The following is a 13,357-nucleotide window of genomic DNA, read 5'->3' as shown; positions in this document are numbered from 1 at the left end:
AAACGTCCCTCTCGACCAATCGTCGAAGACCGTATTGCTCTATCTTTCCCCCTTTGCTTTGCAGCCTTTTACGTTCCAAGCGGACAATCCTCTAAACTACGCACCTAATGCCAACGGTCAACTACCCGCCACAGGCGCCGAAGGAATGACGCCCGATGCTTTGACTGCTGCGACGGTGGCTGCTGTGCGACAACAGATGTGCAACATGGTGGCAGCTGCCCAGCATCATCCGGAAGCAGCAGCCAATCTGGTGGGGTTCAATCTGCCCCAACATCACGCTAATCTCAGTATCCACCCTTCGGGAAACGCCGGCGGATCTAGCGGAGGAATTCCCGTCCCCAAGGTAGGCTCACCTGCCGTCACTCACCAATCCCACAGTAACAATGGAGGCTCCGGAGGTATCCAAATTCCACGGCTTGGTTCCCCTGCCGGATCCAGCATACACTCGAACAAAGAACACGATTTGCACGGTCCTCCCGGTCTTAACCACCCGAGCACTTCCTCCGCAGGCGGCAACGTGAACAGCAATGCAACCGTCATCAGTAACCGTTCCGAATCGTCACGCAGCAGCAGTGGCAGCAATCATTCGTCCAATGTCAACCACCACCACCCGTTGACGCACCTAAACAGCGGCAGTCTAAGCATAACCCGCCTCGGGTCGCCGGCCTCCGCGCACGACCTCCGCATGACGACCCCACCGACAGAGGAGAGCCCGCTGGCATCGCCCATGGGCATGGCCCTGGAACCAGCCGTCAATCTGGCCATTGGCGGAGGTGGCGTCCCCGGCGGCGGTCAAGCTCCCGATCATCTTGGAATGGCGCAGTACGGCGGCGGTAGCAAGTCGTCGTCCCGTGCCGGGTACTCTTCGTCGTCGTCGCCTCCGCGGCCGGAACATCTCTTCCAGGATCAGGACATTGCCGAACTGGTGGCTAGCACGAGGGCTGCGGCGGCCGGTGTTGGTGGGTCAAGTAAGGACCCGGCCAGGCCGTCCGTGGCTTCGGCCATTAAGGTCGAACCGATGACCGAGTGTCGTGGCGACTAAATGGGTTTTTGGGGGGTCGGGGTTAAGCGGGTGGGTTAAGTAGGTTTTTTGTTTGTTAATTTCTCAGTTGAAGGATTATTAGTTTAATTTGTGTAAATCTTTTAGGTTAAACAATTTGTTTTTATTTTGTACGACTCTGCCACCTCGGTAGGATCCTTCAGGCATTCTGATTTGGTTGCATAGGAGAGACGATTTCACACATGTTATTTTTTGCAATATGTGATATATTTAACTTTACGGTGTAGGAAGGGAAACTTCCGTTTCTTTAAGAGGCAAGCGATAGAGGTTACATAATTTTGAGTGGGAGAACTATTATTTATTATTTCCATACTTGGGAAAGAAGATAACGGAAAGAAAAAGATAACAAATATGACACATTTAGACCGTACTGAAATTGCGAACAGGAGAAGTAAAAAAAAGGTGAGTGAGAAGACACGATACCAATCACTATAAAACGTGCAATAACAAATGATGACGGAGTTTCACGGCGGATAGAACGAAAATGTGAGGAATGATATTTTGGGGTACGTAGATCGGAGATTGGACAAAAAAGTACATCAAATCTTTTTCAATATTATGAACAATAATGGAAATTGACAGTTTAGTGGCATATGTTTTTCTTGAATGAAGTTTACTGGTCTGAAGTCAATAATATCCAGATCTTTTGTTAACGATTTTTACACTTTCTAAGCGATTTTTTTCATTTAAACAAACGACTAAAATCTCATCTACGAAGTATGCTAAATATTCGGAAAATATTCGAATTATATAATACGATTTTCGTTAGCATGTCCCTGGTAAGCGCGTTATTTGGGGCTCTCTCACAGTTAGTGTGGTAGTATCTTACATAAGATGTTTTGATTTTCTCCATTTGTTTGCAGGCTGCCTTTATTCAACGCAAGCAAAACTGCTTGTAATATAAACAGCAACCCAACTATATCTTTCACCAGCAACATCTATATCTTTCGTATGTTCGAAATCAACAATCACTCGTCCCAAGGGGGCTGAAAAAACATCCACCTGAGAGCCGCGTTGGGGGTAATGGGTCAACATTTTGTCCATTTCACTCAAGACTTTTGCTAGTTTAAATGAGATATTGTGGACATTCGCCGTTGCTTTCTGCTGTTTGGCTTCAAAACCAAAAGTAAGCAAGGCGGCTATTTGAATAATTTTGGTTGGAACTGTAATATATGAAGATTTATAACGATAAATGTGCTCAACCGTAGCATATTAGGCCAAGGTTTGATCCATATACCCTATGTTGATTAATCCTGAGCTAGCCCGACCAACCATTTTATTAAGTTTCTTCAAAATTCTTCATATCAATCTTTAAAGATTCTCTTACCAACCATCGATAACGATCGATGCCATTTCCTGAAGAATTTCAAATTAAGCAGAAGTTAAAACACGACAAATTTAAAACAATCTTTTCCAAAATATCGATACCAATTGATGCCGTTAAAAAGATACGATTTTTCACCGTTCTATTTTATCGACCTGTCAAAATTTTCAACAAAAATAAAAATCTTCAGAAGTGCTTTGAGAGTATTTTTCATATATTGTCTAGACGCAAAAAAGTTAGAACGCTTTTTATAACGAAGTTGGATTTTTCTCCAGATACAGATAAGTTTCCCAACTTCGGAAGTAGTACGCTGGATGTGCCTAAAGATACGCTAAACAACGCATCAATTAGTTTGACAGATAAAACTCGGAAGAAAGTTCGATTCGTAAGTCCCGACTTCCGAATTCTAAGTTGGTGCTACGCCGACAATACAGAGAATTGAACCTGAAGAACTAATGGTATTGTATTTGCACAGAGAACTTAACCCTCATAGTGTGAACAAAAGATATTTTAGTTACCAGATAAAGATTGTCGCTGTCCGGAACATGTTTTGCTGGCGAGGATAGGGGAGCTGAATGTCAAGAAGAAAAATCCATACGATTTTACAGCTTGGTACCCAACATGTTCCGGACAGCAGAACAAAGGGAACCGAAGCGACAATCTTTATCTAGTAACTAAAATCAGGGTTCTTATATCAGGGTTCACTCACTTCGACAGTAGATGGGAGAGACTAGCGCGGGGGTGAAAATTTCATTTTCAGTGCAAAACATAAACAAACTCGGTGGCTGCTCCATATAAAAATCCAAGATGACTGAATCATGTAATTGGCATACTGCTACACCTGTTTGTATTCACCTTGACTAAAATATCTTTTGTCTGAACGCACGATTCATCCTTTCATATAATCTCTAAAAAAAATCATAACTTCCGCATTACTCAACCGATTATGACAGTCAATCCCTCAAAACAATCGGTCAGATCTCTAGTTTCTGGAAATGAGGTGATATTTTGGATTGTCCACTTGGTTCCGGAGATATTCCGGGGTGTCCTGGGGTAGGTTTTTGGCACCCGTGGGAACACTTATTCATCACTTCTACAAATCATCATGCGACATGTCAAACTTCATGATTTTGCATAACATGTTCAAATGAGACTATCTTAGTAGTTTTTGGACAAGTTGGACATGTCCATTAATGTTCCGGAAATCTGGTGCTCCGGGCAAAATGGCCATTTTCGATTAGTTATAAAACCTAGCTTGCGACATGTCAAACTTCATGATTTTACAAAACTAGATTAATGGAGGTCATTTTGGGGGTTTTTGGGCCAGCTGAACATCTTCCAGTCTTCCAGAGTCTTCCGGAATCTTGGACCACCGGGGAAATGGCCATCTTCGATCAGTTATAAAACCTAGCGTGCGACATGTCAAACTTCATGATTTTAAAAAACGAAATCGATAGAAGTCAGTTTGAGGGTTTTTGGACCAGCTGGTCATGCTTGAGGGTTTTTGGAACAGCGCAGTGGGACATGTTTCGGAATCATCAATATGTTTATCCGTGACAGCCCCTCGGAATATTATTTTTAATGACACCAAGTAAAGTTTTGTGTTGAATATGAGGAGTATTTAATTATTTTTTTTAATTCCTTTCTTTATTTGGTAGGCACTCTGTGTTACTTAACCGCTACTGTGCCGAGATCTAATGTGGTATTCTGCTGCCAGAATCCACACAGAATCTATTTTTAGATTTTCCATTATCCATCTCAACGTGAGTCCATTGTGTCCATTTGTCCGTGTCGTGAATCCAATGATCGTTGTATTGTTCGGTTGCCATTTATCCGGGTACGTTGGAGGAATGCCTCCGAGAAGAACAATTTGTCAGTTGTCATCAGGCAGTCGTAACGGTAAGGGCGCTCCCCAATACGCCACCGTATAGGCTACGCATCCGGCGGCTGACGAGGATTTGGTGGAGGGGCTGGGGATCGAACCCATGACCGTTCGCTTGTAAGGCGAACGTGTAGCCAACTACGCTACGGGACCCCCCACCGGAGTATTTAATTGTATACTGGTAATTTGTACTTTTATTTTATACTTGATTAAGTCAAGCTTCGGCAAACCACAGACATTGATTTCTAATCCATCTGACGTCCATGAGCAATCTGCTCTACTTCTCGATATGCACGAGGCCTAAAATTTCCCACCCAACGTAGCGAATACGTCAACTTGACATGATGATGTTGCTGTTAATATTGAATTTCTAAATGTAAGTTTTGCCATTACGGCAATTACAAAATTTGTATGGGAAGGAAAAAATCCAGCTATTAATGGCATGATCAGAAAGAAGAAGGTGTTAAACAAGCAGGGACGGAGCCACTAAGCTTCTGAGAAACGGTTTCATGCGGGCTTGGGGGCTGCTTCCGTGCAAACTAGAATCTATCCGCTATTGAAAGACCGCTGGATAATTTCATCACCCAACTAATGGATTCCGTTAACAATGTTTTTGCCTTTCTCGTACACTAAGTGTACGTAAAGGCTATAATATTGCTTCAAAAACAAAATTTTGATAGGAGGCCCGGAGGGCCGATTTTCATATACCGATCGACTCAGCTCGACGAATTGAGGTGATGTCTGTATGTGTGTATGTATGTATGTGTGTGTGTGTATGTGTGTATGTGTACACATTTTGTAGACACACTTTTTGAAACTTAGCATTATCCGATTTACTCCCAACAAGTTGCATTCGACGAGGAAGAGGAATGCGGTCCCATTGTTTGCTATTGAAAATTGGCTCGATCGGACATTGCATTTCGGAATTATCATTGTTTTTTACCAAGGGTCCCCCCCCCCTTGGAAAAAAAACTTCAAAACCGAAAAATTTTTTTTTTCAGGAAATGGTGGCAATACATTTTAACTAATGCAAAAACATGCAAAATGATCGAAAAAATGTAATCTATTCTCCTAAAGAGCTTTTTGACCTTTCTAATGTGATTCTTTCAATATATTTTATAATGCACGAGAAAGGCATCATCACTGCTAGGTGGATTAATCTGGGTTTTTTCTCAAACTTTGTACAATGCTGAATAAAGTAGCGTTTTGGTTCTTATATTAGGATTCACTCACTTCGACAGTTGATGGCGGAGATTGGCGCGGATGTGAAAAATTCATTTTCAGTGGAAAACGTAAACAAACTCGGTGGCTGTCCCAAACAAAAATCCAAGATGGCTGAATCATGAAATTGACATACTACAACACTGCCCATGATCGCATATTAAATATATAAATTAAATAAATAATAAATTCAAAAATAAAATAAAATAATTTTAAAAATAAAATTAAAAAAATAAATTTTGTAACAATTGCATTTTGGTCGATTTTGAGATAAGCCCATGAATCATCTCCAAATTGCTTATTCTTCCAGCTGCTCAGATGAAATAAGAAAGTTTGTTCCAAAAAACTCGAAAAAACTACCACGATGTTTTGTAACATTGAGCAAAGTGACCGCATAACTGTAACACTAGAAAACTTTATTGCCGGTATGCCATGTGCTGTGTACAAACATTTTCGAAATTAGTTTGCATTCAAATACCAAGTAATGGAAATGTGTCTACCGAAGATTTCATCTGGATAAAGTGTTTGTGCATTTTTTAAGAATTTTTAGAAAATCATTGAAATTTGCATACTTATGCATATCATAAACTTCATCGTTCCATTTCTTCCATGCCTACTTTTGTTGATTGTTACAAATATGCGATCATAGGCAGAACACCTATTCGTATTCATCAAGCATGTATTTTGCTTACTAAAATATCAATTTATGATTATAAATAGGTTTAAAAACACAATAGACCTGTACAGGAGTTCATCAAATTCACTCACCTAATGGATTTTGACACTTGAACAAAAATTCATTTTGCGTTCATTTACGACCCGCTCAAACGGCATAATTTCTTGGGGGAGTTCATTTTGCGTTAGTTTATTTACCGTAAATAAAACATTATGAGAAAATATTGACATATTGCTAAACCAAACCTTGATTCAAGGCTACTATGATGCTGTTATAGAAATCTGTACACAGCATATGGCATGTATGAATCATCCCATAAATATTTTATGGTTAGCGTAAAACTGACAGCTGTCAGGGCATTCAGGCCTATTTGGACTTTTACCACAAGCGCTCTGATCACTCTACCACTGTAGACAATGGAGGTGTCATCTGCGAACAGAAACCGGATGCCGTCTTCTGGAGGATCTGGCATGTTGGAGGTGAGCAGGTTCAACAGCAGTGGCTCGAGGATACTGCGACGCCTGCGACAATATTGGGCGCATTGCAACTCGCTCCGCTGATTGAAACCCAGAATTACATTGCCGACAGGTAATTGTTGATAATGTTCAACTGGTAGCTTGGAAGACTGTAGCGTTGTAGTTTGTACACCAGGCCATCATGCCATACATTGTCCAACACCATCGAGTAAAGCCGGTGTTGAACTTAATCTATAAATTAAAAAAACACATTAATAAAGAATAAAAAATTTAAAAAAAAAATCGAGTAAAGCCATGGTGGTTGTTTTAGAGACTTGTTCTGTTAGCAACTCGGGTCAGCTGGTGCACAGTGGGTCAACCACGTTGTAAGCCAAACTGTACCTCAAGTAAGATGTTGAAGTGTTCGTTCGGCAGACTCAAGTAGCTGGCTGTGAGTTGCCTTTCCAAATAGATGGATAATCCTGAGAGAAGGCTGGACGATAACTTTTTGGAGAGAATTAAGATTAGAATAAAACCAAACATTATTGGAGTACTAGAATGCCTGTTGATGTATAAACCAATAAAGATAAAGATAAAGATAAAGGGAGAAAGGATTCTTCCCAGGCTTCCAGATGACTTTCGCTGACTTCCAGGACGATGGGAAATAGCTAAGACGGAGACAGTGAAAGGTGCTCGAAAAACGAAGCACTCATGTGTTTGGGTTGGAGATTCAGGATGTTGTCGAAACCTGGAGCCTTCAAGTTTTCTACGATTTGATATAGGCCATCAATTCGACAGCTGAGATCTCCAACTCCTTTGAAAATTCGTTGGGAGTAAGATGGATATTGTTAACGGCTGACTCATGATGTTCTGTCCAAAACTGTGCTAGATGACGAAGTGACGACCTATTTCGGGGACCTTCTCTGCAGGAGTTATCAAGCGATCCTTAGAGCAATTGTTGTCAAATAAGATCAAAGGTGGAATGGACCGAGGCTTGGATTTTAGAATTTTGGTTATTTACCAGAACGGCTTAGCACAGTATGGGAGAGCGTGGATCCTATTGGAGAAATCACTATTTCTAAGATCCACCATTTTAGCCTAGATGATTTTTGTCAAGCAACGTGTTTTGAGGGTAGGCAGCCCGGTACGCTGGTGCTCCCTTCGAGTGACATTTCGAAGACGGATCAAATCATTGGAGGGTGTATCAATAGTAAGGGTGTTGCTTACCTGTCAAGCTTTTGGCACAGTGTCTCGAACTTGACTCGACTTTACGAGTACGAGACACTGAAGATGACCTTACAGTTGAGGTCTAAATACGTATATGTAAAAGTATTACGAGGTGGTGGAATGGAATGGAATTGTGCTAAACTCGTCTTACGACAGTGAAAACATTCCACTAAAAAGCTTGAACAGACGCAGCTGCTTCCACCAGTCGCTTGGCGGTTGTAACAGTGGAAGGATTGGAATCGCTCGTCGGGGAGCCATTATGGCTGGATAGTTCACCTCGTTGAGTGCAAGAACACGGTTCTTCTTCGACAGGGTCCTAGTGGAAGCCTTCTTCCGGATTTCCAGGAACTCCGCTCACTTTGGGCAGCTCTTTGTAGTAGCCCGATGTTTGTCTCCACAGTTTGCGCACTTGGCATCAGCCATCTCCATCTTGTCACACTCGTTAGTCGGATGGGGTTCGCCACACTTGTTGCAGCACGACTTCATGTGGCAGCTCCTGGTGCCGTGCCCGAAGTTGAAGCAGTTGGTGCACTACGTGACGTCGCGGTGCACTGGCCTCCCAGTCAACGACGGTGTAATTTATAACGCCGACCAGCTTCAGATCCTGCCAGGCCTTGTCGTGACGAGCGATCTTGTGTACGGCCGCTGGCTTTAGGCCGCCACTTTCGTGCTTGGAGCTTCTTCTCCTTCATGTCGCGGAGTCCTCGCAGCAAATCCTTGAGCGGCTTCATTCCGGGGTGGTCATGAGTTCAGTACTCATACTTATGGGCCTCGAGGAACTTCACGACGGATTGATGGTGGTCCGTCCTTATTTACCTGCATCACTTCCACGCCTTCGCTGCAGAGCCGAAATGTACATTTCAGCCCCTCAGCTATCAGCTGGCGAATTTTCTGGCGCAAATCTGGCGGATCGTCCTTCACAAACATAGGCGGCCACTTCTCCTTCTCCTCTGGCTCCTCCTGCGACAGCTGCAATTGCTGCTTCCTTCTCTTCGGCGGGTTGCCGGCGTCGTCGATAGGCAACGACTAATATACGTTGCTCTGCAAAAGTTGCTTGGAGGGGTTATCCACGCCTCCAGGAGCAGTCCGCTTCGGCACCTTTCCCGCGACCAAGTTGGCCACCCAGTCTCCCATGACGGGTCTGGGAGAAAACAACAATGGCAAGCGCATGAACGAACGAAAAATCTAAGCTAAAACGATCGTGTTGCTGTCTTGAACTATAAATTACGCTTGAATATCTTCTGCTATTTATTAAATATCAGGCGGCAAATTTTATTTGAAAGTTTGACAGCATGCAGCAAGATATTCGTGCCTGCATACTTGAGTGTCCGATCAAAGCAAACACGATTCGATGACGAAGCTGAGTGTCGAGTTGAAGCAAGAGTAAAATGAAGATTTCCGTCCTTGTTCTTCTCTTTTTCGCGCTTCCGGAGAGTTTTGAGCCTTTTTTTCGGAGAGCGCGTGACCGTGCAAGTCTTCGAAATCCATAACTCGCAGCACCCTCGGCATTCATAGAGTCCATATTTTAATTGGCTCATTTATTGGTTGCTTGATTCCATCACCCTCTTTATCATCCATGTCCTTCAAGCAGTTGGATTCGGTCGATGAAATCGAATTGCATCCGGAATCCGTATCCCAGTGCCCAATGCGCGATGTCTCGTGAGTTGACATTCTTCGTGGTGCACACAGCTTGCACACCGTGACCGCTTCTGCGGCCGTAGTCGATAGAACCCGAGCAGGAGCGACGACCTCGATACCAGAAATTGTTATGAACTTGCCTTGCATAAAAGGTAAAATACCAAAAAATAATACCTAAAACAATATGCAAAATTCTTCAGGTATAACAAGCTTAGGTATTTAAATACCAAAAAATGATAATTTGTAATGCGTTTGGTATTGTAATAAAAAAGTATAATATGCCTGAAGTATTTTACATATTATTATTTTCTCAATCTCTTATGCAAGTTCATAACAGAGTAAGGTATCAATAACAGAATTAAGTATTACCTATTAAAATATTTTCTCCTAATCGGAAAGCCACCGATTTTTCTCCAACAACTATATCCCCCATGGAGCTTGATATCGTAATAAGATGCACCTGGCACTAATGAAGCATTGACGTTGAAGGACACAGGCCGGATAGGCGTCGAATTCTCGGAGTGTTTGAGCGGCAAATACTTTGCTGAGTATTCTGAGTCTGCATCTATTTGATAATTATACTAAAGTCTTATTCTGACTCTGACTCTGATTCGGATTCCGAGTTCGATTGTAGATTTGAGTTTCTAAATCTGAGTCTGTTTGATTTCAAAATATGTTAAAAAATGATTCTGTATCTGATTCTAAACCTGAGTCTGAATCTTAGTCTGATTCTGAATATGAGTCAAATTCTGAACCTGAGTCTGATTTTGAGTCTAAGTTTGATTCTGAAACTGAGTCCGATTCAGTATTCGAGTGTTAATTTAAATCTGATATTAAATCTGTATCTGATTTGAAAGCTTATCTCTGTTTTCGAGTATGAATTTAAATCTGTATTTGATGTTCAATCTGATTTTAAATCTGAGTCTGACTTTAAATCCGAGTCTGACTCTAAATCCGAGTCTGATTCTGAATCGGGGTAAAATTTTGAATCTGTGTTTGATTCTGAGTCTAAGTTTGATTCTAAATTTATGTTTGATTCAGAATTTGAGTCTAATGCTGAATTCGAATCTCATTCTGAATCTGATTATGAATCTGAGTCTGAATTTAAAAAGGAAGTTCCGAAGTACATTCTGTTTCAGAGCATGATTTCATTTCCATTGATTTGATTTGATTTGATGATTTGATTTCGATTTTGCGTCTGAGTTTGATTTTGTTTTCGAGTATGAGTCTGATTTTGACTCTGCATCTTGTGTGGCAGTGAAACAGTACTTGCCGTTCACTACATAAATCATATATTCAATTGCTTTGAAACCATCGAAGTAGGCCTAATGTGAACCACAACTTAGAGTCACATCATCAGCAATCAAAGCAATCGGGGAATGTGTAGTCGAACACATTCAGTGAACAAACAGTGCGATAAGGTGTTCCAAGTGGCTCCCGCTTGCAAATAATCAGAATAAACTCCACATTTGGCAAGTACTGTTTCACTGCCACACACATCTGATTGCAAATCTGAGTTTAAATTTTAGACCAATTCGGAATCTGAGTCAAATTCTGAATCTGAGTCTGATTATGAGTCCAAGTTTCATTCTGAATCTATGTTTGATTCAGAATCCAAGTCTGATTCCGTTTCTAAGTCTGATTTTGAAAGTAATTCTTGTTCCGGTTTAATGTCTAACTTGGAATCTGGGTTTGATTCTGAGTCTGATTCTATAGTACTTATGAATTATGAATCCGAATTTGTTTCCAAATTTGAATCCGTGTCTGCAGTGTTGTCCTACACTCAGTGCGAAAAATTCTGCTCTTTGATTTTACTCCATCTAAACGATTTTACAGTCCTAATTAAGTAAGTGCAACTAATAGAGGGATATTTGAATTTTCTAAATGTCATGTCAAACTATTGAAAAAATGCACACCAGAGCCACAGGAGCGCGCGCACTGAAAATACACTCCAGTGAAAACACTCCAGTGTATTTTCAGCGCGCGCGCTCCTGTGGCTCTGGTGTGCATTTTTTCAATAGTTTGACATGACATTTAGAAAATTCAAATATCCCTCTATTAGTTGCACTTACTTAGTTAGGACTGTAAAATCGTTTAGATGGAGTAAAATCAAAGAGCAGAATTTTTCGCACTGAGTGTAGGACAACACTGCGTGTCTGAATCTGAATAAAAGTTTGATTATTATTAGTCTGATTCTGAAGCTAAGTGTGATTCTGAACATGATTTCGAATTGATTCGAATTTGAATCTTAGTATAATTTTAAGCCTGCCTATATGACCAAAAATAGTCTTTTTCGGCCAGAAAACTAGCTAAAATTGTTTGTTGGGCTCTTTGTCTGATTCTGTATTTGAATCTGATTCTGCGTCTGAATTTGATTCTGATTCAGTGTCCGCATACGAATGTAAATTTTTCTTCCAAAATATGGATCTGAGAATGATTTTTATACTAATTCTGATTCTGTGTCTGAACTTCATTTCAAATTCGGATCTGAGGCTGATTCAAAAGTAGATCTTGATTCTGATTCTGAGTGTTTAAACGAAAAGTCGAAAATCGAAACCACTAACCATCGTTGTGTATTGAAATGGCTGCTCTGGGAAAGAGAGATAGCATTCGTCATATATCAACCTGCATGTGTTTGATTCCATGGCCTTTACTTTCTTTCTTAGCCGTACAGTAAGATGCGCTGCTACAAAGCAAGACCATGCTGGAGGTGACTGGGTTAGATTCCCAGTCCGGTTTCGATAATTTTCGGGTTGGTAAAGTATGGAACATGGTGGAGAAAGCCGCCTGGTCCCAGTCGACTTCCGTCCTTCTTCAAGTGACGCAAATCATCAGGGCTTGGCTTCTCAGTAGTCCGAGCGCGATACTTTACTTTTTGGGGTAGGAATGCTGTCCTGTACGGCGGAGTTTTGTTCTTAATTCTCACCTAGACCTACTCTATCTCCCTAGTCCCTACATGATCGAGGCCACTGTTTTCACTGTCCTCGTTGAGTGCCAGAAGTTTGGCGTTTTTTGCACCAGAAAGCTTTCACAGATAAACCATAAAGCGACCTTTCCAGGGTTTTTTTGTAAACAGTGTCTTCATTTTCCACAACTGTATTTCACCAATTGGTTATTTTTCGACTACCGTGAAGTCCACTCCACATAGATGCCAACATGCATTTTTAAATCGTTATTAGGAGCCGATGGGAACCTTTATTTGATTATTTAGGGTTGGAATTATTTTTCACTCTGCAGTTTCGGAGTACCTGTTAACTGCTGTTAATCCATTCTTTATCTTGATCACAACATTTTGCAGACGTTGTTACTTCAATCCAGCTGGATAGTGATGCATTCTAGTTTTTGAGCAACTCTCGAGGACAAATCCCGAGTAGCACACTTGTCACATATCATTCACTGTGACTTATATGCGACCGAATCCAGTCACATTGGAGTTGCTGCAACCAAATCGATCTAAACTGTGCTACTAGGGATTGTTGGTATTGACCCGATTTCGTGGTGTTTTTTTTATAGCGTGCCACATTCCACGAGCATTGGCCGCATTTTTTCATGAACTTGATTTGGCACTGGTATAAAATGAGACCACGATTAAAATTACACGCCTTGCGATTTCCATTCGTCTGTAATTGACCCTGGCTATGTTGTTATATGTAGAGCTATGTTACTTTTCAGAGCTCTGCTTTTTCTACCTTTTTACTATGTTATAGCTTCGTGAACGAAATTTAAAAAAATATTTGCGTGTTTTGCGAAATTGTTCACTAGCTTCGGTCTGGGCCCATAACCTGAGTGAATTACCGGAATGGAGAAAGAAATATTATTGAATGATATATTACTAAGATTTAAGCGTTTAATAGTTGAATTCCAGCCGTTAACA

The 13,357-nt window shown here is 41.3% G+C and overlaps 1 protein-coding gene across 31 annotated transcripts in view; it reads left to right on the top strand.

The window, feature by feature from the left end:
• LOC134218479 (protein bric-a-brac 1-like) overlaps positions 1–1,430 on the top strand; it is a 556,397-nt gene extending 554,967 nt beyond the window's left edge. For all 31 annotated transcript variants that reach the window (XM_062697527.1, XM_062697525.1, XM_062697526.1 and 28 more), the window contains one exon: positions 65–1,430. In XM_062697527.1, coding sequence (XP_062553511.1) covers positions 65–1,042 — 978 coding nt within the window. In that variant the 3' untranslated portion in view covers positions 1,043–1,430. The remainder of the gene's footprint in view (positions 1–64) is intronic.
• The last annotated feature ends 11,927 nt before the right edge of the window (positions 1,431–13,357 follow it).

The sequence above is a fragment of the Armigeres subalbatus genome, chromosome 2 (assembly GCF_024139115.2).
Source record: "Armigeres subalbatus isolate Guangzhou_Male chromosome 2, GZ_Asu_2, whole genome shotgun sequence".
Classification (NCBI taxonomy): Eukaryota; Metazoa; Arthropoda; class Insecta; order Diptera; family Culicidae; genus Armigeres; species Armigeres subalbatus.
The sequence above is the reverse complement of the archived record's forward strand: the minus strand, read 5'-3'. Positions and strand labels throughout refer to the sequence as shown.